General features: G+C 34.6%; 3 protein-coding genes across 3 annotated transcripts; 1 reads left to right on the top strand and 2 right to left on the bottom strand.

The window, feature by feature from the left end:
- Positions 1-251: 251 nt before the first annotated feature.
- Positions 252-5,512, top strand: LOC100263109 (sugar transporter ERD6-like 7). The gene is made up of 18 exons (XM_002270891.5): positions 252-1,035; positions 1,205-1,267; positions 1,806-1,895; positions 2,045-2,104; positions 2,215-2,280; positions 2,378-2,443; positions 2,658-2,733; positions 2,884-2,948; positions 3,028-3,120; positions 3,221-3,301; positions 3,434-3,518; positions 3,835-3,878; positions 3,954-4,016; positions 4,112-4,171; positions 4,254-4,307; positions 4,412-4,471; positions 4,552-4,666; positions 5,289-5,512. Exons 1-18 carry the CDS (start codon positions 820-822, stop codon positions 5,402-5,404), a joined length of 1,473 nt encoding a protein of 490 aa, XP_002270927.2. The 5' UTR covers positions 252-819; the 3' UTR covers positions 5,405-5,512.
- Positions 5,513-7,060: 1,548 nt separating this feature from the next.
- LOC100256263 (bystin) lies at positions 7,061-19,327 on the bottom strand. Its single transcript, XM_002272504.4, has 14 exons — positions 19,212-19,327; positions 18,245-18,329; positions 15,964-16,174; positions 15,671-15,868; positions 15,183-15,309; positions 14,433-14,484; positions 14,015-14,342; positions 12,611-12,690; positions 10,309-10,356; positions 9,351-9,497; positions 8,534-8,606; positions 8,348-8,423; positions 7,504-7,624; positions 7,061-7,282 (listed from the first exon to the last, which is right to left on the bottom strand). Exons 3-13 carry the CDS (start codon positions 16,075-16,077, stop codon positions 7,545-7,547), a joined length of 1,323 nt encoding a protein of 440 aa, XP_002272540.1. The 5' UTR covers positions 16,078-16,174; positions 18,245-18,329; positions 19,212-19,327; the 3' UTR covers positions 7,061-7,282; positions 7,504-7,544.
- LOC100251103 (biotin/lipoate A/B protein ligase family-like) lies at positions 19,009-22,689 on the bottom strand. The gene is made up of 5 exons (XM_019221040.2): positions 22,542-22,689; positions 21,508-21,684; positions 21,142-21,406; positions 20,333-20,483; positions 19,009-19,694 (listed from the first exon to the last, which is right to left on the bottom strand). The coding sequence occupies exons 2-5, from the start codon at positions 21,654-21,656 to the stop codon at positions 19,387-19,389; spliced, it is 873 nt and encodes a 290-aa protein (XP_019076585.1). The 5' UTR covers positions 21,657-21,684; positions 22,542-22,689; the 3' UTR covers positions 19,009-19,386.
- Between the last annotated feature and the right edge of the window lie 54 nt (positions 22,690-22,743).

Here is a 22,743-nt window from a genome sequence, read left to right as displayed (position 1 = left end):
AGCTTGGAGATAAATCCAATGCCCCAGTGGAGGGAATACCCATGGGACCACTTTCTCTACTATCTCCCGTACCGAACAATACTATTAAAATAGGGTTCTTTGGTGGATTCATCTTTTTACTTGTTTTTTTTCATGTAAAATAAAAAATTTATACATAAAAGATGCAACAACATCTGAATAGAATTATAAGAATATGCAAAGGTTTCACTTTTGATCCAGTTATCTAGCTGGCAATAAAATAGTTGTTTATTGAGGAGTGATACCTTGCAGGAAAGTGCAGATAAATGAATGGAGAAATTGTCCTCAAGGCAGCCACTTGCATAGATAACTTTGAAGCATAGCCAGTCATAACAAGTCAATTGTGGAAGTAAAAAACACCAAGAAGGCTTTTTTTCCACATCATAATTGATTGTTTTGAATAACAGTTTTCGTCCTTTTGCTTTGTTTAGGTGAACAAGTTAAAGTCATGATCCCATTTTTTATTTCCATTATCATGCCACGACAATGCTTTCATCTTTCAAATCAACTTCATTGCTGTCTTATTACTCTAAAATTAAAACGAAAAAAAAAAAAACTTGCATATAAGTTACCTAGTTGGTCATTTTAGTAGAATCTAAAACTGTGAAGACACCGATAGAAAAGAGAATAGGAAAACCAGTTTTTGAAAGTTTGGGAAGTTGTTTTCTTTTAAAACTATCTTCCTTAGTAGTATAAAGTTTCATCCATTCTTTCAGAAGGGGAAACAATCTCTTTTGCTTCCTTTCTGCACGTAATTTCCTGGTTTTAGGTTCTTCTTTCTGAGTGTTCTTAGCATAAAAGATGGGAGATATGAACATCAAGCAAGATGTCGAGAAAGGTGAAGACAGCACACAAGAAGAGATAAGGAAGCCACTCATGCAAGGACAGAAGAATCTACCTGATGCAGGTGGATCTGGTTCCGAAGACCAGACTGACCAAAGCAGCAAAGAGCACCTATGGATGGTTTACCTTAGCACATTTGTTGCAGTCTGTGGTTCTTTCGAATTTGGATCCTGTGTAAGTGCTGCTGCATTTAGTTATACTCTATTACCATATATTTATTTCTTTGAATTTGCAAATCAAGAACCAATTAAGTTTCCAAAAGAAACTTGATTTCATTGGAGTACTACTGCCAAGCAAGTGTATAATTGTTTTCAGGGTTGTGTAACAATTTGTTGGTGATCAGGCAGGTTATTCATCCCCTACTCAAACGGCTATCAGAGAAGATCTTGATCTCTCACTAGGAGAGGTATGTTAAATATTTATCATCTTACTTCAGTAGTTCCAAGTTTAGCATCTTGACTGTATTTTCCAAATATCGAATTTCATAACCAGAAAACGGGACATCTTTGTTCTTCTGCAAACTGTTGATTGGGGTTTATCTGGGAGTATGTTGTCAAGTCATTCATGAAGACAGCAACTCAGATAAGCTTCAAATAGATTTTTAGAATAGTTCAGAGGAAAGCTATCAGAGATGACTCCAAATGAAAGATGAAGCATGTTAAAGCAGATACTAGTTTGTCAGAATCCAGATTGATATATTTTGGCAACGGATAAGATGATTTCCCAAATGACCAAGGATTGATTTGTCTTACATGCTTATGGTGTCTATCATTGATAAATAGTAAGTTAGGAAAAATTGGTTTGTGAAGGTCTAATTGAAGAAATCACATAATTCATGACAAATGTAGTAGAGTTTCTTCCAATGCTTCTAGGATAGTAAATCCTGCATTTCATAAACTAAATTAGCTCCAAACTGTTCTGTTCACTCTTCTCTCTGTGTGCAGTACTCAGTGTTTGGGTCCATATTGACTTTTGGTGCAATGATTGGGGCAATTACAAGTGGACCTATTGCTGACTTCATTGGTAGGAAAGGGGTAAGCAGAGGGAGATTTTCTGATGAATCTACTTGGATCAACCATACTCTCTATAATTTGATGTTTCATTTCTCCTTATTGTTATTAGTCTCATTTTTTGGGTGGAAATTCACCTCTTTAACAGTGTCTACATTCTGGAATTTAAGCAGGCAATGAGAGTATCATCTGCTTTCTGTGCTGCAGGGTGGCTTGCAATTTACTTTGCTGAGGTTTGTATTTATTCTTGAAATTTATCACTTCTTTTAGTTCCACAATGACAAAAATGACAACACCCAGAAATGGAACCTAATATTTCTCAACATCTTGGTGATTATTGAAGGGTGCTCTGGCTCTGGACATTGGAAGATTGGCAACAGGATATGGAATGGGAGTCTTTTCCTATGTGGTGAGTTTTTCTTCTCTTCTTAACAATGTACTCTTGGCTATGAGTGTTCCAATACATTCTGCTGATGAGTTGGCACTAATATTAAATGGATGAGAAGGTACCTGTGTTTATAGCTGAAATTGCACCAAAGAATCTTCGAGGAGCGTTGACAACTTTAAATCAGGTAAGATTCCATAAATGAAACAACAGGATAAACGCCTTACATTATGATATTTCTATCTCTCACCTGTAATGATATTATGGGAAGCTTGAAACACATTTTTGAGAGATGGTATCTGTTTTCTTGAGTATGCCTAAACAAGCACGATTGCATATATCACTTTAATCAGAAAGGATATACATGAGAGTCAGATTCAACTATCCATCTTATCCTGCAGCTCATGATCTGTACTGGAGTGTCTGTTGCCTTCATAATAGGGACGGTACTAACATGGAGGGTTTTAGCACTAACAGGTGAAATATCTGTGCTCAACCTGGTTGTGTATTATTCTATTTATCAGAGACTTCAGACAAGGCATCAACCAAAAAAAATTAAAATCTAAATTAGAGGATAATACATTGGAAGAAGCTATGACAAGAAGTTCACTTGCAATGTATTTGCAGGACTAGTCCCATGTGCTGTTGTGCTTTTCGGTCTCTTTCTCATTCCAGAATCTCCTAGATGGCTGGTAAGAAATAATGATGGATGGTGAAATTTCCTTTGTATTATTGTAGTAATAACAGAGGGAGTGCTCATCATAAATGTAGGCAAAAACAGGACGTGAAAAAGAATTTGAAGCTGCACTGCAGAGACTTCGTGGCAAGGATGCTGATATATCTCTTGAGGCAGCTGAAATCCAGGTTCATGTTTGCAGACTCTAAACCCAGAGTCCAGATTGACAATGAATTAGAGGATTCAAAATATGATGCATGTTCTGAGGAGTTATGTCATTGCTTACAGGATTATATAGAAACTCTGCAACAGCTCCCAAAAGCCAAAATTATGGATTTGTTTCAAAGAAGATACTTGCCTTCAGTCATTGTAACTGTTCTCTTTCCAAACTCAACTTACAATTAGATTCATCTCTTTCTGGTTTCCCATTGATTTCATTAAAAATATTTTTTCACTTCATACGCACTGTGTTTACATCTTTTCCTTTTTTTTGGTGATCAGATAGGAGTTGGCTTGATGTTCTTTCAGCAATTTGGGGGAATCAATGGAATCTGCTTCTACGTGAGCAATATTTTTGAGTCAGCAGGTAGTTAAAAAAACTTGTAGAAGATTATTCTAACCAGAAAGGGATGCAAATGGCCTGGCGAGAAGCCCCTTGGAAGACAATAATGGGAAAGAAGGAAAATCTCAGCCTTATGCACCAATCATGCTCTCCATTTTGCATATGATTAAATAGATCATTTGTTTGGCTAAAGCTTTCACCGTCTTCATAACTTCACTATACCCCTATTTTTTGCATCTTCCAAAGTGCAAATCAAATAACTCACTCAAGATTTTTCTTCACAAAATGTAGCTTAATCTGTAACCAATACCTCTAACATTTGTATCTTTGTAAATTTCAGGATTTTCTTCCAGTGTTGGAACTATAACCTACGCTATTCTTCAGGTTTGAACTGTCATTCCCTTGGAACACTAGATATGTTTTTCCCGAATGAATCGCTGAAGATTTTGTGTTTTTTAGGTCATAGTGACTGCAATGGGTGCAGCCCTGATTGATAGAGCTGGAAGAAAACCTCTTTTATTGGTAGATGCTAATACAAAACACCTTTGGCTCTGAAAATTTACTACTCCATAAATCTTTCTTGATCTATAACAATATTTATTTTCTTCATTTTATAGGTTTCTGCATCAGGATTGGTCCTAAGCTGTGTACTAGCAGGGCTTTCCTTCTATTTCAAGGTAAGTGCCAAACCATCAACTGTAAAGTTTTCCCTTTTTGGAATCCTCAAGTTTTAACTCTGGAGTTGATTTTGTGAACCAGAGTCATGAATTGGCACTAAAGGCAGCTCCTGCACTTGCTGTAACTGGCATCCTGGTAATATCATTGGTTTTATGAGATGAGTTCTTGAAACTAATCTTTTGCTAAGATGACTTGCCAATTTTCTCTGATGATATTTGACTATTATTCTTTGAGCTCAGCTGTACATAGGATCCTTCTCAGTAGGAATGGGAGCAGTTCCTTGGGTTGTCATGTCCGAGGTAATCAGAATTTGCAAAAGTAATCATCCCCATCTACAATTTGATAGTGACGCCAATCTGAAATTTCCCTTTTGTTGCAGATATTCCCTATAAATATTAAAGGAGTGGCTGGAAGCCTGGCTACACTAATGAACTGGTTTGGTGCATGGGCAATTTCCTACACTTTCAACTATCTTATGTCCTGGAGTTCATATGGTAAACAGAAGTAACGATTTCCATTTTTAACCTATACTAATGTGATATCCCACATTGGGAAGTGTCTAATGTCTCACATCAGCTGACAACCAATGTTAGTTGGGCTTTATATGTAGAGCAAGAGCTACATCTACCTTCCATTAGCTTAGGCTTTTGAGAGTGTAAGTGGTATCACATCATTTGGTATTAGAATCAGGGCCTAGCTCACTTTGTGCTCGTTGACATGAGAGTAGGGGTGTCTGACGTAGGAGAGACGAAAGTCTAATATCCCATGTCGGCTGATTACCACCCCATAACTTAAACGTTTGGGAGTGTATGTGGTCCCACTTGAAGAAGAAGTCCGTAGCACTCTATGTACGTAGGCTACAAGTGGTGTTTATTTGTCCAAGTGACCCTATAATCCTGTGAGCCAATCCCCAACCCTAATATGAGACTCTATTTGAGGTGTTAGTTTGATTGAGTGATCCTATAAATCTTGTTTTAAAGCCTCAAAGGTCTACTTTAGCAATAGCAGACAACTGAAAGCCAAATTCAACTCCAAAGTATTGGATGGAATAGAACGTTATAATGACTTAAAAAATCATCAGAGTTGTGGGCTTAACCTTGTTTATTTGGTTTTCAGGTACCTTCATTATTTATGGTGTTATTAATGCACTAGCCATTGTATTTGTGGTCAAGGTGGTGCCTGAAACAAAGGGGAGAACTCTGGAACAAATCCAGGCTACCATTAATGCATGAGGAAAAAAAAGGATGGAGACGACCACTAATTGTTTCTCATAATTGTCATTTGTACTTTGGAAACTTTCATTCAACTTCTTGAAATATGGCAGCTGATTCGTACCCACAGGTATCTGAGTTAGTTCCAAGATCTTGTCATCATTTGTAGAAATTCATCTTTTGTTTGGTTGGTTTTCGGAAAATTCGAGTAAAGAAAATACTGCAGAAAAATGAAAGGCAAAAAATAAAATGAAAAAATAAATTTAAAGTTAATGAATTATTTTTGCGTTTAAAAAAAAAAAAACTCATTTACATTATTTTTTGTTTTTCTTTTTATATAAAATTAATTAATTTTAAAATATAGAAATTATATTTAATTTTCTTTTATATTTTTTTTATGATAAATCAAATATAAAAAATTATTATTTTTTTAATTTTCTTAATAATTTTTGTGAATCAAACTTAACCTTTAAGCCTAGTAACTTTTTCTTCCTTCTTTAACACTTATTGTTATATGGTAAATGAAGGATGAAAAAATATATAGGCTCGTAACCCTTGTTAAATTTGATTTTTCTTCCCATTTTCTAAATCAAACAAGGGAATTAAGATTTTTTACTGGACCAAATCAAGGAAGTTTTCTCCGTTAAAGGGTCTTACACCCTTGAATGATGACTCAAGCCAACATATATTTTTTTTTTTAATAAAAATTGCTTCTCGCAGAAAAAAAAAAAAAATCTCTCTACTTCAAAACATGAATAAATCTTGTTGAAGTGTAGGGTTCATACCCAAGAATTCCATCCAACCATTTTTAAGAATTACTAGAAACTCTCCCGTTCCCAAATAGGATTATTCTGGTTTGGAGGTTAGGGTTTTTTTAGGGTATGTTTGATTCACATGAATTTTGAAAACAAAAAAATCAAGGCAAAGTAAATAGAAAGAAAAAAAAATAGAAGACAAAAATAAGGTCTATGGTTGCTTCTACGTGGTAAAGACTCACAACCGCCTCACCACCAGAAAAACCCACAGATTCTTGAGCAACAACACCCATTTCGTACATACCAAATGGAAGAAACTCAAATAAGCTGCATTTGGAAGAAGAACAAACACACTTCATGTATCCAACATTAGGCCATAATTTACCCACAATACCTTCTCGATTTTTCCCTTCACAAATTGCTCGTATTCTCTTTGACAAATCCAACTGAGGCCCAGCTAGAACCTCTACAAAAGAATCTCTCCTTGCAACATCAGGAATCTCCAACCCAGAAACCCACATTCAAGATCCTCACATATCTGCTTCCACTTGGATTCTAAGTGGGAGATATGAACACCAAGCAGGATCCACAGAGCGGTGAAAACAGTGTACAAGAAGAGATGAGTAAGCCACTCATGCAAGGACATAAGTATCTACCTTATGAAGGTGGTTTTGGTTCTCAAGACCAGACTGACCAATGCAGCAAAGAGCACCCATGGATGGCCATGGGTTTACCTTAGCACATGTGTTGCAGTCTGCAGTTCTTTTGAATTTGGATCCTGTGTAAGAGCACCCATGGATGTTCCACTTTCCTTTGTTGTGTAAATGGTAAGTCATGGATTTGGCATCACATCCTACTAATCCATAATGCCCAAACAAAAAAATAATGTTTAGATTTGACACAATAGAACCCAGAACCTGTCTACCTAAGCCAAAAACAATTTCTTTCATCAAAATTTCCATTCCAAAACCTCCAAACACAAACTTCAATTCTGTGATACAAATCAGGTATCAAAAGAAAAAAAATTGATATAATTTTTATAAATAAAGCTCTAATCAGCAATAATTAAATGACCAAACTAGATGCTGTAAACCTCTCAAACAGATAACCATAGGAGGGATGTTGTACTTTGACTCCCAAGAACCTGCAATACAAACGTAACATTCCATTAATTTCCCAAACTTAAATCAACCATATGCCGGTGTGCAGAAAGACAATTTTTGTATCCAGCAACTTGCAGCTGGGAGGAGACCCATAAGAAACACACATGCTTTGAAATCTTTGTCGGAATTATAATATTCAATTCTTAACAATAAAACTAAGAACAAGAAAAAGAAAATAATATCGGGGGAAGCAGAATCTCACCAAAAAATAAATATTATGAGAAAGTCACCGAAAATGAACATTTAGTCCTCCTCCATTGGAACATCTGGAATATCAAACCTGTCTTCTTCTATTGTTTTATTGATCACAGAAATAGGAGATGGTAATGAGAAGTTAAGGAAATAAAGAATGCATCTGTTTGTTGAAGCCAAGGGGAAGAGAGGAGTAAAATGAAAGATGTAGGTCCATCCAATGCAAGTTTTTGTAACTTAAGGACTAATAGCTTGTATGAAATAAGAAACACATCACACACAAACTTGTAATATCATAACCTGATACAAAATTATGAAACTATAGTGGACTACTAGGCTTTGGCCTGAGTTTATCAGGGAGCAACCATTTAAACTACTGGTCCTCTATATCTAATAGATACTAGACTTTCATATGGAATGGGCATTTGAAGAAAACAACACAGATAGGCTACTCTCTTCTTTTGTTTTTCTCTTTTTGTTTTAATTAAGGGTTTCTACCTTCTCTACAAAAGTTCTCAAAACCTCTTGCTGTGGTTACAATCTGGCAAGCATCGTTTAACACAACTGAAGAATTTGCCACTCCAGTTGAACGCATATGCCTTGAAATTTGTAAGTTGGATTGAAACTTCAAACTTAAAAGATAAATTATAGACTGAAACTTTAAAGTACATTACCACATCACTGTCTTTCCTGGATAGTTGCTTTTCTATATTGGAACATTGAAAACAACATGATCATAAATTAATTTGATCTAAACCATAAACTTAAATATTAGATATTAAGATTGACAAAATTTCATGGAAAATGATTAAACTTGAAACAAAGATCAACAGAGAATATTAATCAAAGGATATAGATTAACATAAGATCATCTTCCTTCTCACCACGATTCCTGCTATTGTTTAACTCTCTGCTAATCTCAGGAGTAACCTACATTTAGATAGGAATGCAATCAAACCATTTTGCAAGAAATTGGGAAAAAGAAGAATGCTAAGAAGAAAAAGAAGCAGCAGCAGCAACATAAGAGGCAATGCTCTTACTAGTTTGTGTCTTTGATTTTCAATTAAAGTTTTAAGGGAATCTTTATCCTCTTTCCTCAGTTGATTTTTGTACCTGTAAGGAATATCATATAGGACAAGTATATATGAGCAAAAAGACTGGTGCACATTATTTTAATGCAATGATTCGTGCTCAGAAAAGCATAAACAGATTGAAATGCCATAAGATATAAAAAGAAAAGTACCTTTTAGTTGCATATTAGCCAACAAAATACGATAAGAACATATTAGGTTAGAACATGCTTGGTCTACAGAAGTACATTGAACAGGAAAAAAAATGAAGCATGAGATGGAGAGATCAAAAGAAAATAGAGAAGAAGAAGGTGATGTGGTAGACGTGGTGGGCTAAAGGTGGTCCACATCGTTGATGATAAACAGGGATTGCTGGTGGATGAACTAGCTGATATAACAGCAAAATTAGTGCTTTTAAATGATTAAATTCCACATTGTTCATATGTGATTCTTACATGAAAAAAACACAAAATTCAAACCTAGAGGACTCATACAATGATGGTGACTTCCTATAGTGCAACACTTCTAACTTTCTTCAATTTCTATTTCCATAGGGGGAAGTCACATTGTTTGTATAAATGACATCACTAAAGTACGTGCACATGTCTTAAAGAAGAAAGCCACATAGAGACGAGATAGATGGACACTAAAATATGCAAACCAGAGTGCATTTCTATTAAAAAAAATCTATAGAAAGGCTTTCTATGAAGAATTTTATTATGATAAATGTTAAGCCTTCATAACCTAGTGTTGGGAAAGAAACAGAACTTCTGGATGAAATACTAACCTCTGAACAAATGTAAGAAGTGACTGGTGCCAAATCACAGGCATTATCCTTGTATCCTCAATAAATTTTATAAAATGAGCTGCAACAGCATCAACTGCACGATATGGCAGAGCATACTTCTTGTCAAGGAGAATCTTTATGAAATAGCTGCAACAGAACATACAAAATTCTCAGTCAAATTTCTGTGTTGTTTGAACTAAAAATTTTTATCATGACTGTTACAGGTGGCCTAACAATTTATTGTCTCATAGCAAATATGTGTGTCTGTGTTCTTGGAACTAAAATATTTTATTGTCCTTGTGACAGATGGGTGCCACACATCTAGACAATTTATCATCTAAAGCAAAATGATATATCCAAAGCCAGTGCATGATGCCAAAGGATTATAGGTGGGTCATCATGTTGAACAGAATACATACGAAGGGAAGAGTGCCAAACATATTCTAAGCAAAGTTCTTTGACAAGAACCAGTGCTGTGGACAATTATTTCCCATCAGAACCCTGTCCCAATGGTGGCATCCCTTGGAAAGATATTGATGATTGTTCACCTTAAATTGAGGAATTGGATACTATTATATCATGTGGTATTAGGGTTTATAATTCATTGTTACACTGTGATTACAATTGGTGATCCATGCCCAAGACAAGTTTGAGAACTCCCAAATCTATAAGCTTCAAGCACCACACAATACTAGGAGTCAACAGAAGCCAATTCATGACCCTAGAAAACAAGGAACAAATTTGGCTTTCAAAAAGGAAATTGTACTGAAAATAAGCATAGGCCCCTTCTTAAAGCCAAATCTTTTAGTTACCAGATAGCCTCACCATAAGCCAATTCATGAACCATTTGACTACCTGGACATCCAAAAAGTCCATTCTAAAAAGCTTTATACAGATACACTTGTGTACATCTCTGAGACAAACCATGACTTCAATATCTGGTAAATAATATGAATACCTTGTTGTGCCACAATACTCCATCTCTGCAAGCTTCAATAATGCAACACTGTAAACCCATTTAAAAAATGTGTTAGACATCTCCAGCATGCATTAGAACTTTAATCTTAGACACAAATTTCAATAGCTAGAAGATAAACAAATCAAGAAGTACACAAAACATCTTTAGCATCCACCAGAATACAAAAGCTAGCTTCAACTGCCATGCACACATAAAAGTTAGCTTGCACCAGAATACAGAAACAAGAATGAAAATCCTTAGCATGGAAGGAAACGTTCTCTAAGACATAATTGTTCACTTTAACAGTGAAAAAGAGTTTACCAGCACATCCAGGTTTAACTTGTAGTCACCAAATAAGAGCACAAACAAAAATAACTGTGTCAAGTGACCGTTCAGCTTGACATATAGATTGTTTGAAGATTGCCTAGTACCAATTTAACTCGCTAACAGGCATGGCATGTTGATTGCCAATTTAAGAAAGGGAATGTTGGAATTATAACAATAAAATATGTCAGCCCAGGTCAGAAACTAGGTTAAAATTTGTAGCCACATACATGAATTTCTCTCATCTTTCGCAACCGAGCTATTATAGCAAATGTAAAAAAAAAATATCGCACTTTTGCCCAATGTATGACAAGCAAGGAAGACTATATATATATATATATATATTATAAAAAAATGTCTCTTTGCCAAAGGAGGAAGACTACTTATAAAGAGTACTCTATCGAGTCTCCCAATCTACTTTATGTTCCTCTTTGCAATTCATAGAAAAATGAGGATCAAATTGAAGAAAATTCAAAGAGACTTTTTGTAGGGGAGATATTAGGGAAAGAAGAAAGATTCATCTAGTGAGCTGGTCAGATGTGCAAAAGGATAGGGGCACAAAGGGTTGAGATTAAGAAGATTAGATGTCTTTAATCAGGCCTTGCTAGGGAAATGGTTGTGGAGGTTTGCTTTTGAGTGGGAAAACTTCTAGAGGAAGATCATCCATGGAAATTTCAGGGAGTTGGAGGCAAATGGAATACTAGGGGGATGAGGGAGTCCTTAAGCTAATGAAAGGTATTAGAAAAGGATGGATAGACTTTGGTTTTGGGTCAGCTATCCAAATTAGAAATGGTAGACGAACAAACTTTTGAAGGGACAAATGAGTAAAGGGGATTAGGTTAAAAGATGTGTTCCCTAAGCTTTGGAGAATAGCTTCTTCCAAGAGCGCTGTAGTCACATATTTAAGGGAGGGAGGAGAAGGTGGAGGCCATTGGTTGGTTCAATTTAGAAGGTCCTTCCAAGATTGGGAGATGGAGGAGTTGACCCAACTTCTAGATCTTATTTATCCTATGAGAGTGCAAGAAGGAGAGGATACTTTACTTTAGAAAGAGGATAGGACGGGTTAATTCAATGTCAAATTGTTCTACAACTCCTTATGTGTTGTAATATGTTATTCCCAACAAAAGAGATATGTGCATTCCAAGATCCCCTAAGAACGGTATTTTTTTTTTTACATGGGAAGTTGTTTAGGGGAAAATCTTGACTAAAGATATTTTAATGAAGAGAGGATGGACAATGGTTAATAGATACAACCTTTGTAAAGACAATGAAGAAGTCGATTATATTTTGATTCAGTGTGGAAAGACAAGAGTGTTATGAACACTTTTCTTAGCAGTCTTTGCACTAAAATGAGTGACATAGCTTCAGTGAGATATGTTAAACTCTAGTGGAAATTTAAGGGGTTGGATAAAAAGAGAAGAACGGCTTAGCATATGGCTCCTCCTTGCTTGTATTGGTGTATGTGGAAAGAGTATTAACTTAAGTATTTTCAATGAAGAAGAGTTTCTAGATCAAAGGTTGCAGGAGTTCTTCACTAAATCCCCATTGGAGTGGTCCCATGCTTCATTGGAAATGGAGAGCCTCTTCTTAGATACTCTCCCTTGTGGTCAACTTGGCTTTTTTGTAGGTTGTTCTTGTATTTGTCCTTTGGTGGTTGTGTTTTGATGTTTTGTGTTTACTACCCATATGCATAGGGTGCATCCCCTCTCTTTGGTGGTTTTTTAATAAATGTTGTTGTTGTCTATCAAAAAAATTAATAAGAAGAAGAAGGTACATGCTCAATGCTATTAAATGGGATATGGCAAATTTTGTGCACAAAAAGACTCCAATTTCATTCAATGGATCTTCAATCTATCTTCCTTTTTGGGTTAATGCTACCTTTGTCACCCATATACCAAACCACTTCAACTAACAAACTGTAGTTTACACCCATTATCAGAAGAACAAACCAATCAAATATGCACGCACAAACACATACCTTGAATGTAGAGCAGGAATGGAGACCTTTTCAATAATGCTTCCAATAATGACAGCTTCCCTAAGGTTGCATGTTCCTGACTGCAAATCAAGCATAAGCCTTTGTTTTACAAACATTGAATGAAATCTGTATCGAAAAAACTAATTCAAATTACATGGCTGTTTAATAATTTTTTTTCCACCAATTCATAGCTTTAGTGCTTTCTCTGATTTTTTTTTTTTTGATCAGTAAGTGATATATGTATTGAAAAAGAGACGCTAAAGAAGCGACTCAAATTGTTACAGTATAGAAAAAACAACTCACCCCCTTACAAAAGAACCCACCCCTCTATGAAAGCACAAAAAACCCTCTTCCTTAATACATGCACACCCAATCTATAAAATCTAATAAGGTCGAAGGAACATCTTTTATCCACACTTTGGTTTCCGACCATAGCAAATACACAAAGGAAATTTTCAGCTTTTGTATAGATAGCACCCCGTCCTCAAAAGCAATTGAATTTCTAGCCTTCCAAATGACCCAAAACAAGCATAACGGTCCCAAAAGCCACGTCACCTTCCTCTTCTTGCCCATAAGGGAACCTCTCCAACCTATTAGAGTTTCCTTAACCGAACGCGGAAAAACCCAAGAGACTCCAAAAAAAGAGAGGAACAAGGTCCACACCTCCCTTGTTCTATCACAATGAAGGAGGAGGTGGTCAAATAATATATATGGTGGTTTGATGATTTTATCAAAACTTTTGTGCATAATCAATACTGAGTTATATCTGGCTGTATTAGAGTCGTTAATAAGACTGCTGCATCTACTTTTGAAACCATGTTATATATAAATAAAAAATAAGCAACTGAAGACTACAAACAAAAAATTCTAATAATACTAAGTGCATGTTTAGATGCATTTTCTATTTTTTGTTTTTAAAAATCAAAACCCTTATATAAAATGTAGAAATTCGTGTGCAAAAATAGGTAAGTGCCTTATGTATTTGAAAACCCTTTTGGAAATTTAAGTGAAATTTTTCACTCCCTCCAAATTTTAAAATTTAGAAAAGAGTTTTAAGAATACAAGGTAAATTTTTCTTTTTGTATAAGAGTTTCTATTGTTTAAAATAAAAAAATGGAAAGTGTACCCAAATACCACCTAAATTAACCATTTCCCTGCTAGTATGGAATCATTTTTATATTTCTCAACACACTTGGAACATACTAAATAATAAAGGAACATGAAGAACTCTTCCAAAAAAAATTTGCATGATTGAAACGGTAATTCTCATAAATTAGAACAAGAGGCCAAATTGAACACCATAAGCCAGCAGTTTGAAGAATAGCTCTACAAATATGGAAACAAGAATGAAACAACATCAACTAAAAATTTAGTACCAAACAAATTTTCTTGAAGGATGCATACCTCACACAATGGAAACAATATTCCCTTGAAGAAGGCGGCAGGTTTGTACAAAGACTTCTTTAAAGTTTGATACAAAGCAAAATGTAATCTCTTATTCTTCTGGATATCTTCTCTGACTCGTGGGAGCAAGACAAGCCTGTAAAACCGTTCTGCCTTCTTCCCACCCAAATTGGAAGCAAAAATCCTAGTGGCTTGGTACACTGCATTGGGTGACCAATTCTCAGGTTCAGTTAGGTACAGGACCTCCTCCCAATGTTGAACTGAAGGAATATGTTTGAAAGCCTTAGGAAGTTTTCCCGCAGTGTATCTATTAAGAAGTTTGCCAACTCTGCATATTACATTTATGCCAACTTTTAACAAACTTTTCATTTACATAACCCAAACAATTAGAATCATGAGAAAAAGGCAGCTGAAATACCCCTTGTATAAATCAATGATAGAGGTATCCAATTTCGGCAAAGGTCGCACTTCTGTTAACAAACAGATCCAATGAATACTAACACAGGAAATAAAAATAAATAAAAAACTGTTTGTTGTTATTAACAGTAACGATGTAAGCATATTATTTAAAGTGGAAACTCAATACCGATATAAAGTCCCCAACAGACTGAAAATGCTTATAGTAGTTCAGTTTCATGCAAAACATAATGACCATCATAATCATCATGTTATTTCAAGAAGGGTCCAAAACACAAGTTCACACGATCTTTAATTACAAATCAGTATGTAAGAAAATAGCAGCGCATTAGGTGTTTGAATACATTTTTATTTTCAGAAACAAAAACAATGGCATTTTTATTTTAGGATCGTTTTCAATTGATCAAGTCCTTATACTTTTTAAAAGTCAACAACAGTATTTCAACCTTTTCCTAAAATATCACTTCTCAGAAAATGTTTTTGGAACCAGTATTTGGAAATGCCTTATTAGACATGGATTCTGACATTCTATTAGGCCATTGTTCCTGTGTTTGAGAACAAAAATCAGTCCTATTTTCCAAGATGATGATAGTGCTAAAGTTCATACTAGGAGTGAAAATGCTGCTTCCACCCACAATTAACCAAAATTTGCAGAAGTAGAAGCACTTTAAACAATATTATCTAAAATGAAGAAAATGAAACAAGACAGACAATTATGGTAACTTTTAAAAAATACTCATTCCAAATCCACCTGAGGAAAATTGCTCATCTTTTTCTTTAATTTTCTCAGCAATGACATCCGCTAGCGTTCGCTCTGGACCAGCATTCTTTGAAAGGAAAACCTCCAGTAATTTCTCGTCCTCCTCATCAATCTCTTCCTACAATTCATAAAACACAAAAATCAACTAAAAAACTCGGCATACCACTCTGTTTGGTTGCTGAGAAAATGTGTGAAAATAACATATCTCGTTATCTACCTTGTGTTTGGTTTCCAAAAGTCTTGCACTAAGCTCAATTGGGTGGAATTTGGAACTTTTCCTACCATGGGTCAGAAAGTTATAATTTTTCTTTCCCGGTAATTTTAGCACACAGCAGAGGTACCATACCTCCAGTTCCAGGAATGTACAATGTTTGAAAACAAATTCTGAAGGTATCATTACCCACGGAGATACCATAAAATTGCCATCCTCCTAACCATTTTCTCAACAACAAAAGTAAAATTTGACGAATCAAACCCACCTCATAACCGCCAAAATGGCTTTGAGTGTCGTCAAATCCGGCAAAATCGTCGACATCCTCTTCTTCGTCCTTGGCCGGTTCTTCTTCGACCGCGAAGAAGGAACTATTAGGGTTTTGGTCCCGGGCTTCGTCTTCGATCTCCTTTTGCTGAAACAGAGCTTCTTTCAAAATTTTTGAGCTCATACCAGAGGATATCATCTGCAATTACATGTAGAAGAAAATGTAAGAAGAGAGACAACAAAGAACCTACGTCGTTTCCTTGGGAGAGAAGGAGAGAGTGGAGTGTTAAGCACCTTTTCTTCAGCCTGGTGATGCTTGGCCGGCTTGGAACGCTTCTTGGATGAAGCCACACCGTCATCGGCGAGGAAGGGTTGAGGATTGTGGTACTTGCTTCTCTTCTTCCCCATGGCGAAAGAGCTAGAGTTCTACGAGTGCAAGAGTGTAAGAGCAAAAACCCTAGAAGAAACGGGTGGAAGCGTTGGCTGGGCCGGCTTGGCTTTCCGCCTTTTTACAGAAACTCGGTTAGTACCTAATTAGTTTTAATTATATATTTTATATAACTCCTAATATCTTTAAAATATTATTAATTAAATTTAGTAAATAATATTAATATTCACCCATAAAAAAAAATATATATATATATATATATATGAAATAAAAATAAATTTATTTCATTTTTTATTACAAAATATTATTAAATAAATTTATCAAATAAATTTAGCATCAAATAATAAAATATCTAAATATGGAATAAAAATAATTTTCCTACAGAAAATTTTATAAATAATTTTTCCCAAAAATCAAAGTTCCTTCGACTAAAAAATATACCTTTCATGCTGCACCATAAAAACCTTGTGTGTGACAGCACACTGAGGGTTTATTCTCCTTTTCTTTTCCCTTTTTTTTTTTTTTTTCTTGAGTTTTCTAGATGTATTTTATTTTTCAATTAACATTAGAAAATACACATAAAAACATCATTAAATTATTTTCGAAAAATATCATCAACCATTTGAGAATACAAACAAACAACTTTTGAAAACATAGAACAATAGTTCAACATATTCTTTGAAATTATGATTGGCCGGTGAAAAAGTATTAAGAAAATAGATTTTTTTCATAGTTTTATTAAAAAAATATATATATAATTAAAATTATTAAAATTATATATAGGCGAAAAAAATTTAAAATAATTTATTAATTTTAATTTTACTTACTCACTTCCCTTTCTTTTTACTTTTCTATTTTATTTTCTTTCCCTCATTCCATCAAACTTTATAGAAGCAAACATATCTTAGTGTTTTCTATTTTGAAGAACAAAAAACAATTTAAAATTTACTTTCCAAATGGGCCCTTAGTATCTCATGTTTGTTTTATCATTTTTATTTTTTTTATAAGCTATCGAAAACTCCAATGTAAAATGCTAACCAGCTTGCTTGAAAAAAAGTAAATAAATAAATAAAAACCAAAAATTCAAAAAAAACAAAAACAAAACAAATGCTCAAAATGAAACTTAGAAAGGAAGAATCAAAATTTCAAGATAATATTTCGACGAGGGAAGTTTTAAAATATGCTTCCATTGTGAAACACTTCAAGGTAATTTTTGGTTCGTCAAAATTTGGGGAATGAAATCGATAAAATAAAAAAGAAAAATAGAACAAATAAAAAAGTGTAGAAGGTTTTGAAGTCTCGCTTTTAACTTATTTTTCTCTATTTTATATAAAAGATTAAATAATTTGAAAACACGTACATTTTCTTTACTTTCTTTTATATTTTCACAACGTACTTAAACATAAGAAAATCATTTTACTTATCAATTTTTTTTTTCTCTTCTTGGTACTTGAGACCAAACATAGACAAGCATATTCTATGTCTTCCAAGTAAAGGATGAATTAACCATTCCAGATGCATGCAAGATAGTCACTTCAAATTTTACAAGCAATTTTGAATTTCTTTGCAGTTCTTGTATCATGTTACAAACATACATCTAGTATACTAAGACAAGGTTCACCTGATCCCAAAAACAGCATTAGGTGCCAAACCAACCTCAGAAATTTTACCATGCCTGTCTATTTAGGTATATATTCACAGCATACTGTTTGATGCACATAATCCTAATCACAACAAGAAAAACAGGTGTGATGTTTAGGTGCAAGATAAAATCCTATTGTGCTGCTTGAGGAGCACAGCTCATTGCAGCAAGAACAAGAACATATGCACACAAACCATGTTATTAGATAGACATGGAGTCACACTCTCCATTGCTATTTCCAATACATAGAACCATCAATAAATGGTTTAACATCAAGTCACCATCAATGGAGATTTTTCCTCAACTCAATAAAGGTTTTTCCCAGATACTTGCAAAAAATTGACAATTCAGTTAGGCATGAGATAAAATCATATCCTGTTGGCAGATGCACTATGCAACTGATTACAACAATAATGAGAACAAATTAACAGCAGGAAATGCTTATATTTTTTTCCATACCGTGAATCAAGCAAATCCTTAGGTGGTCCTTGGATGTAACTGATTACAACAATAATGAGAACAAATTAACAGCAGGAAATACTTACATTTTTTTCTTTCATACGACGAATCAAGTAAATCCTTAAATGGTCCTTCGATGAAATGCACCATATGGGTTGCAGAGTTGCAGATCTAGAAGAAAAGTACAACATTTTATGTGATGTAAAGCCAAGAACTGAGGTACTGGATATATGAGCATACTGATAATACAGGACTGGAAAAAAGAATCGTAAAAAAGCCTCAGAAACTGATATTTGAGAATGCTCTAAGATACAGTTAAATATGCAGAAGCATTTTCAAATCTTTATTAAAACATGCATTTAGAATCATTCAAACTCAAGTCCCCAAATTAATTACATGAAATAGCACCACCCAACATTATCCAGAAAGGTTCAAACTCCCTAAAAAGTAAAACATTTATACAAAACTTAAGTCCATGATTTAACAACCATAGATTAGTAACAAAAAAAAAAAAAAAAAAAACGGATTTAACAAATCAAAATAAGGGTTCACTTCACTCACCTCCCACAAGGTTTGGGTTAAATACACTTAATCACCATTGGTTTGAAATTTTGTCACATACCTCTCTTAATTTGGGTCAAAAAGGAAGTGAGTGAAATTAACTAATGAGAAGGGCTTAGTATTTGACGAAATTTCAAACTAATGGTGGCTAAGTGTATTTAACCAAAATCTTTGGGGAGGTAAGTAAAATTAACCCATCAAAATAAAGATATGAATTTAACAATAAACTAGATATGTGAAGTTGAGGTGTAAGAGTAAACACCAAAAAGAAGTTCAGACAATCCAAACATCCTGCAGCAACAACTATGTAGAAAATTTGCTAAACTCAATTTGTCTTTACATAATTTAAGCATGCTATATGACATGGAATTTTCATCATCCCTTTGACAGAATGACAGCATTTTTTAATTCTGCAAAATTAGAATTCATGACAACCCAATGTACAATTAAAGAAAACAATAGAATTACAAGATTAAGTGGATCGAAGATTACAAGCTTGTTGAGGCGCGCTGTGTTGCTTCAACTTCCAATCCACGGAGAGGTAATGCCAGGAAAATACTCAATCCACCAACTTATTTGTTTCCCACCCTAAATGAAATAGACATGCTGTTTTCAATTTCTTAGCAAAACAAATTCTCCAGTGGATGAGTGCTGTTTATTTTGCAGTTTACAACATGGAGATGGGCTTAAGGGCAAGTTCAAGCTGAAAAACTTCAGAAAACTCCTTTATCAAAGACTTGTGTGTGATATCAATCAACTGAAAATCATCAATATAATTGATATCTGATGCTCCACATCGATTGGATGACCCAAATTCCCCAAGAATCCCCTTAATGCTTCCAATCTTACGGTTCCTTATGCCACATGGGACTATCAGCTGAAAGGGAGTAAGGTCTGTGGTGACATTCAGTGCTAAGCCATGATATGCTATCCATTGAGACACTCGTATCCCAATGGCTGCTAGTTTCTGATCCCCTGAAGTAAATTCGAAAAGAAAGATCATGAGAAAGGCGACAATTAAAGCTGTGTTGATTTGAACAAACTTTATTTAAAAAGGCATAAAGCCTACAAACTAAGTGACAAAAATGACAGAATGCAAACAATCATTTACATGCCACAGTAGAGGTGAATGGGGCAATATTACCATCTATTTTGCAAAAAAACAACTTTTCAAAATTAAATAAATACCCACAACAGTTTCCTTATTTAGCAGAATAATCTTACTTGTTAACAGGGTAAGAAAGCAGAAAGAAATTACAACTTTGTAGTGAAGGTTGTTGTTGTAGCCATAGAGTTCTAGTTTTATCTTCATAAGATACTTTGACCTCAGAGGTACCATGCACCTGAAAGAACTCCCTTTACAAAATTTGTTTTACATTACCTAGACAAATGGAAAATGATTAATGAAATTGGTACTCTATACATATATTCTATGTATCTAGATATTCCTATTTTCCTACTCATGGCTTTTTAGAAGATGTTATTGTCCTTTTAGACACACATACAAGCAGATAAAGAAATAAACAAATATATGTGCGTACACAAATAAATAAATATATATCCATGTATACATATGTACACGCCTATATAAGTAACAGGGTTAGGAAGCATACCAACCCAAACGCCAGTAAAACCCTCAAGTCGAGAAGCTTTAATAGAAAATGTAGTGGACAGAACACGAATGACTACCTCCTCAAGTGCCCTGAGGTACCAATGCAGATCCATCTTGTGATTTCGGAGATTGATAATAGGGTACATAACTAGCTACAGTGCAACAGACATGCATAAAAAGTGAGGCATAAGTGCAACAAGAAAGGTTTCACCTATAGTCAATTGATTCAGAGCTTAAACAAGAGGTTTGAAGTTCAATTCCAGATTAACCATGAGAAAGAATGGAAAACCAAATTAGAAACACAACAAAATAAATCAATTGTGTAAGTATAGATTTTTTTATAAGCATACATGTAAGTTTTGTATTCCCAATCAACAATATGAAAAGGATGCTTCAGAAATGAGAAACCATTTAACCTTTTTTCTGTTATTTTATATATATAATTAAAAGTTACTAGCACCAACATGTTTGTCACTCTTCACATGAAAATTAAGATTCTTCATTTCAAGATCAGGGCACCTTAGACAATGGAAATTCCAGCTGTCTAACCATAAAATGTTAACCTTTTTTTTTTTTTTCACTAGGCAATTCCTGCACGGTGATAGTCAAGAGATGGTGATTTAAGTTGAAAAGAATGTCAAATGTCAACAACAGAATGTTTCTGTCCTTATCAAATGGCACAAACTTGAGTTAGACATTGCAAACCGAACTCCTATATACAAACAGTTGACACTAAGAATAATAGCTTAAAGCAAACATGCAGACATCAGATATTTATCACGTACAACCTTTGGGAATTGGAAAAATTACCTGGCCAGGCCCATGATATGTAACTTCACCCCCACGTTCTGTTCTATAAACATCATAAGGCGCATCAATTATCTCAAAATTCATGTACTCCTCAGAGCTACCAGTACCCAGTGTAAAAACAGGGGGATGTTGTAGAATAATTAATGCATCAGAACAATTTTGATTCCTTTGAATCAATGCCTTCTTCTCTTTGACAATTGATTTCTGCCAAGACCATGCCTCACCATATGGAACTAGCTCATTATACAAATCAAAGCATTCACATCTACACAAGCAAAACAAAGAAATGAAATTTTACAATTTTTATGTGGTGATACTCTACAGTGCCGAAAGGAGTTATTGACATTGCAAGATGAAACAACTTACAATCTTTTTTCTTTGTAAGTTACTGAGATGCTGAACTGTGAAGCTTGGCTCAATTTTGACAACACCGCATTCAAGTGAGGCGTGTATGGTCTTGTTGAATGGCTTGGAGTTAGAATTGAGCCAAAACTATGAGTTGTCGAGAGAATCATCTTTCATCATTGAGACATGCAATCAACCCTAGTATAATACAATATTTTAATAGGAAACTGGTGTACTATTTGCTAATAAGATAAATTCAGAAGGTAGATGTTTGCATCTTTACTTAAATCAGATAAAAAGATTTTTCAATCCCTAACACTGTTTGATTGCTCAGAAATGAGATGCCAAGAAGATAAGGAAAAAAAAATGAAAGGCAATTTGAAACCCTTTTTTCTCCATTCTTTTGGCGCCAAAAATTCAAGAAAGCAGCCCAAACAAGCTACAATTATTCTTCTTAATTTAGTTTTCCATTCTCTTGGGAACCCCATGACAAAGAAAAATGCTAAACCACATGGAGCAGTTTTTTTAAATTGCTTTTCTGAATAAATTTTAATTACTTTTTTCATATGTTCTCTGTATCCAAACTAAACCTATTTTTATACAAGAAAACATCCCCAGATGGCAAAGACCATTAATCTAACAAAAAATTCAGTCTGAGTTGTAATCCAAACTGGCAAAAGTTCCAGGCTGTTAAAAAAGAAACCCTAAAATTTAAAATTTCCAGCAATAGCATTCCAGAGTTGTAAAGCACTCGGATTTAAATCCGACGCTCCGTTTGATTACCAAGAAAATGAAGGGAAAAAAAATTGCAATATTACCTCTTTCACTTTCTTTACTGCCAATAATAATTAATTAAAAGAAAAACACCTACTAGGCCAAAGTGTCATGTAAGCTTCAGATTTAAGTGCAAATTTCTGTATTCTTGAGCCCTAGATGGTGAAAAGTTCAGGATTCAAAATTTTCTTTCATTTTCTCGTTACTTTCCTAGCATCCAAATGGTTGTATCTAACCTAGAAGTCGATTGATCGAGCTGAGAATAGAGATTGGAACAGTACCTTGATCCCAGAAATCGACCGAAATGCAGCGTTTGAAGAAGGAAGGATTGAATGCTAAAGCTTAAACGAAGATCGGAGTATGTACATCGGAAGTTCAGTCAGCTGATAATGGGCTGAGCCTGGGCCGCCCCAAATTTTCAACTATTGGGCTGCAAGTGGGCTGGTTTCTGATTCATGTCACATAAAAAAGAAAAAGAGAGAA

The sequence above is a fragment of the Vitis vinifera genome, chromosome 7 (assembly GCF_030704535.1).
Source record: "Vitis vinifera cultivar Pinot Noir 40024 chromosome 7, ASM3070453v1".
NCBI classification, from domain to species: Eukaryota; Viridiplantae; Streptophyta; class Magnoliopsida; order Vitales; family Vitaceae; genus Vitis; species Vitis vinifera.
Note: the sequence above shows the minus strand (reverse complement) of the source record. Positions and strands in the feature narration are given on the sequence as shown.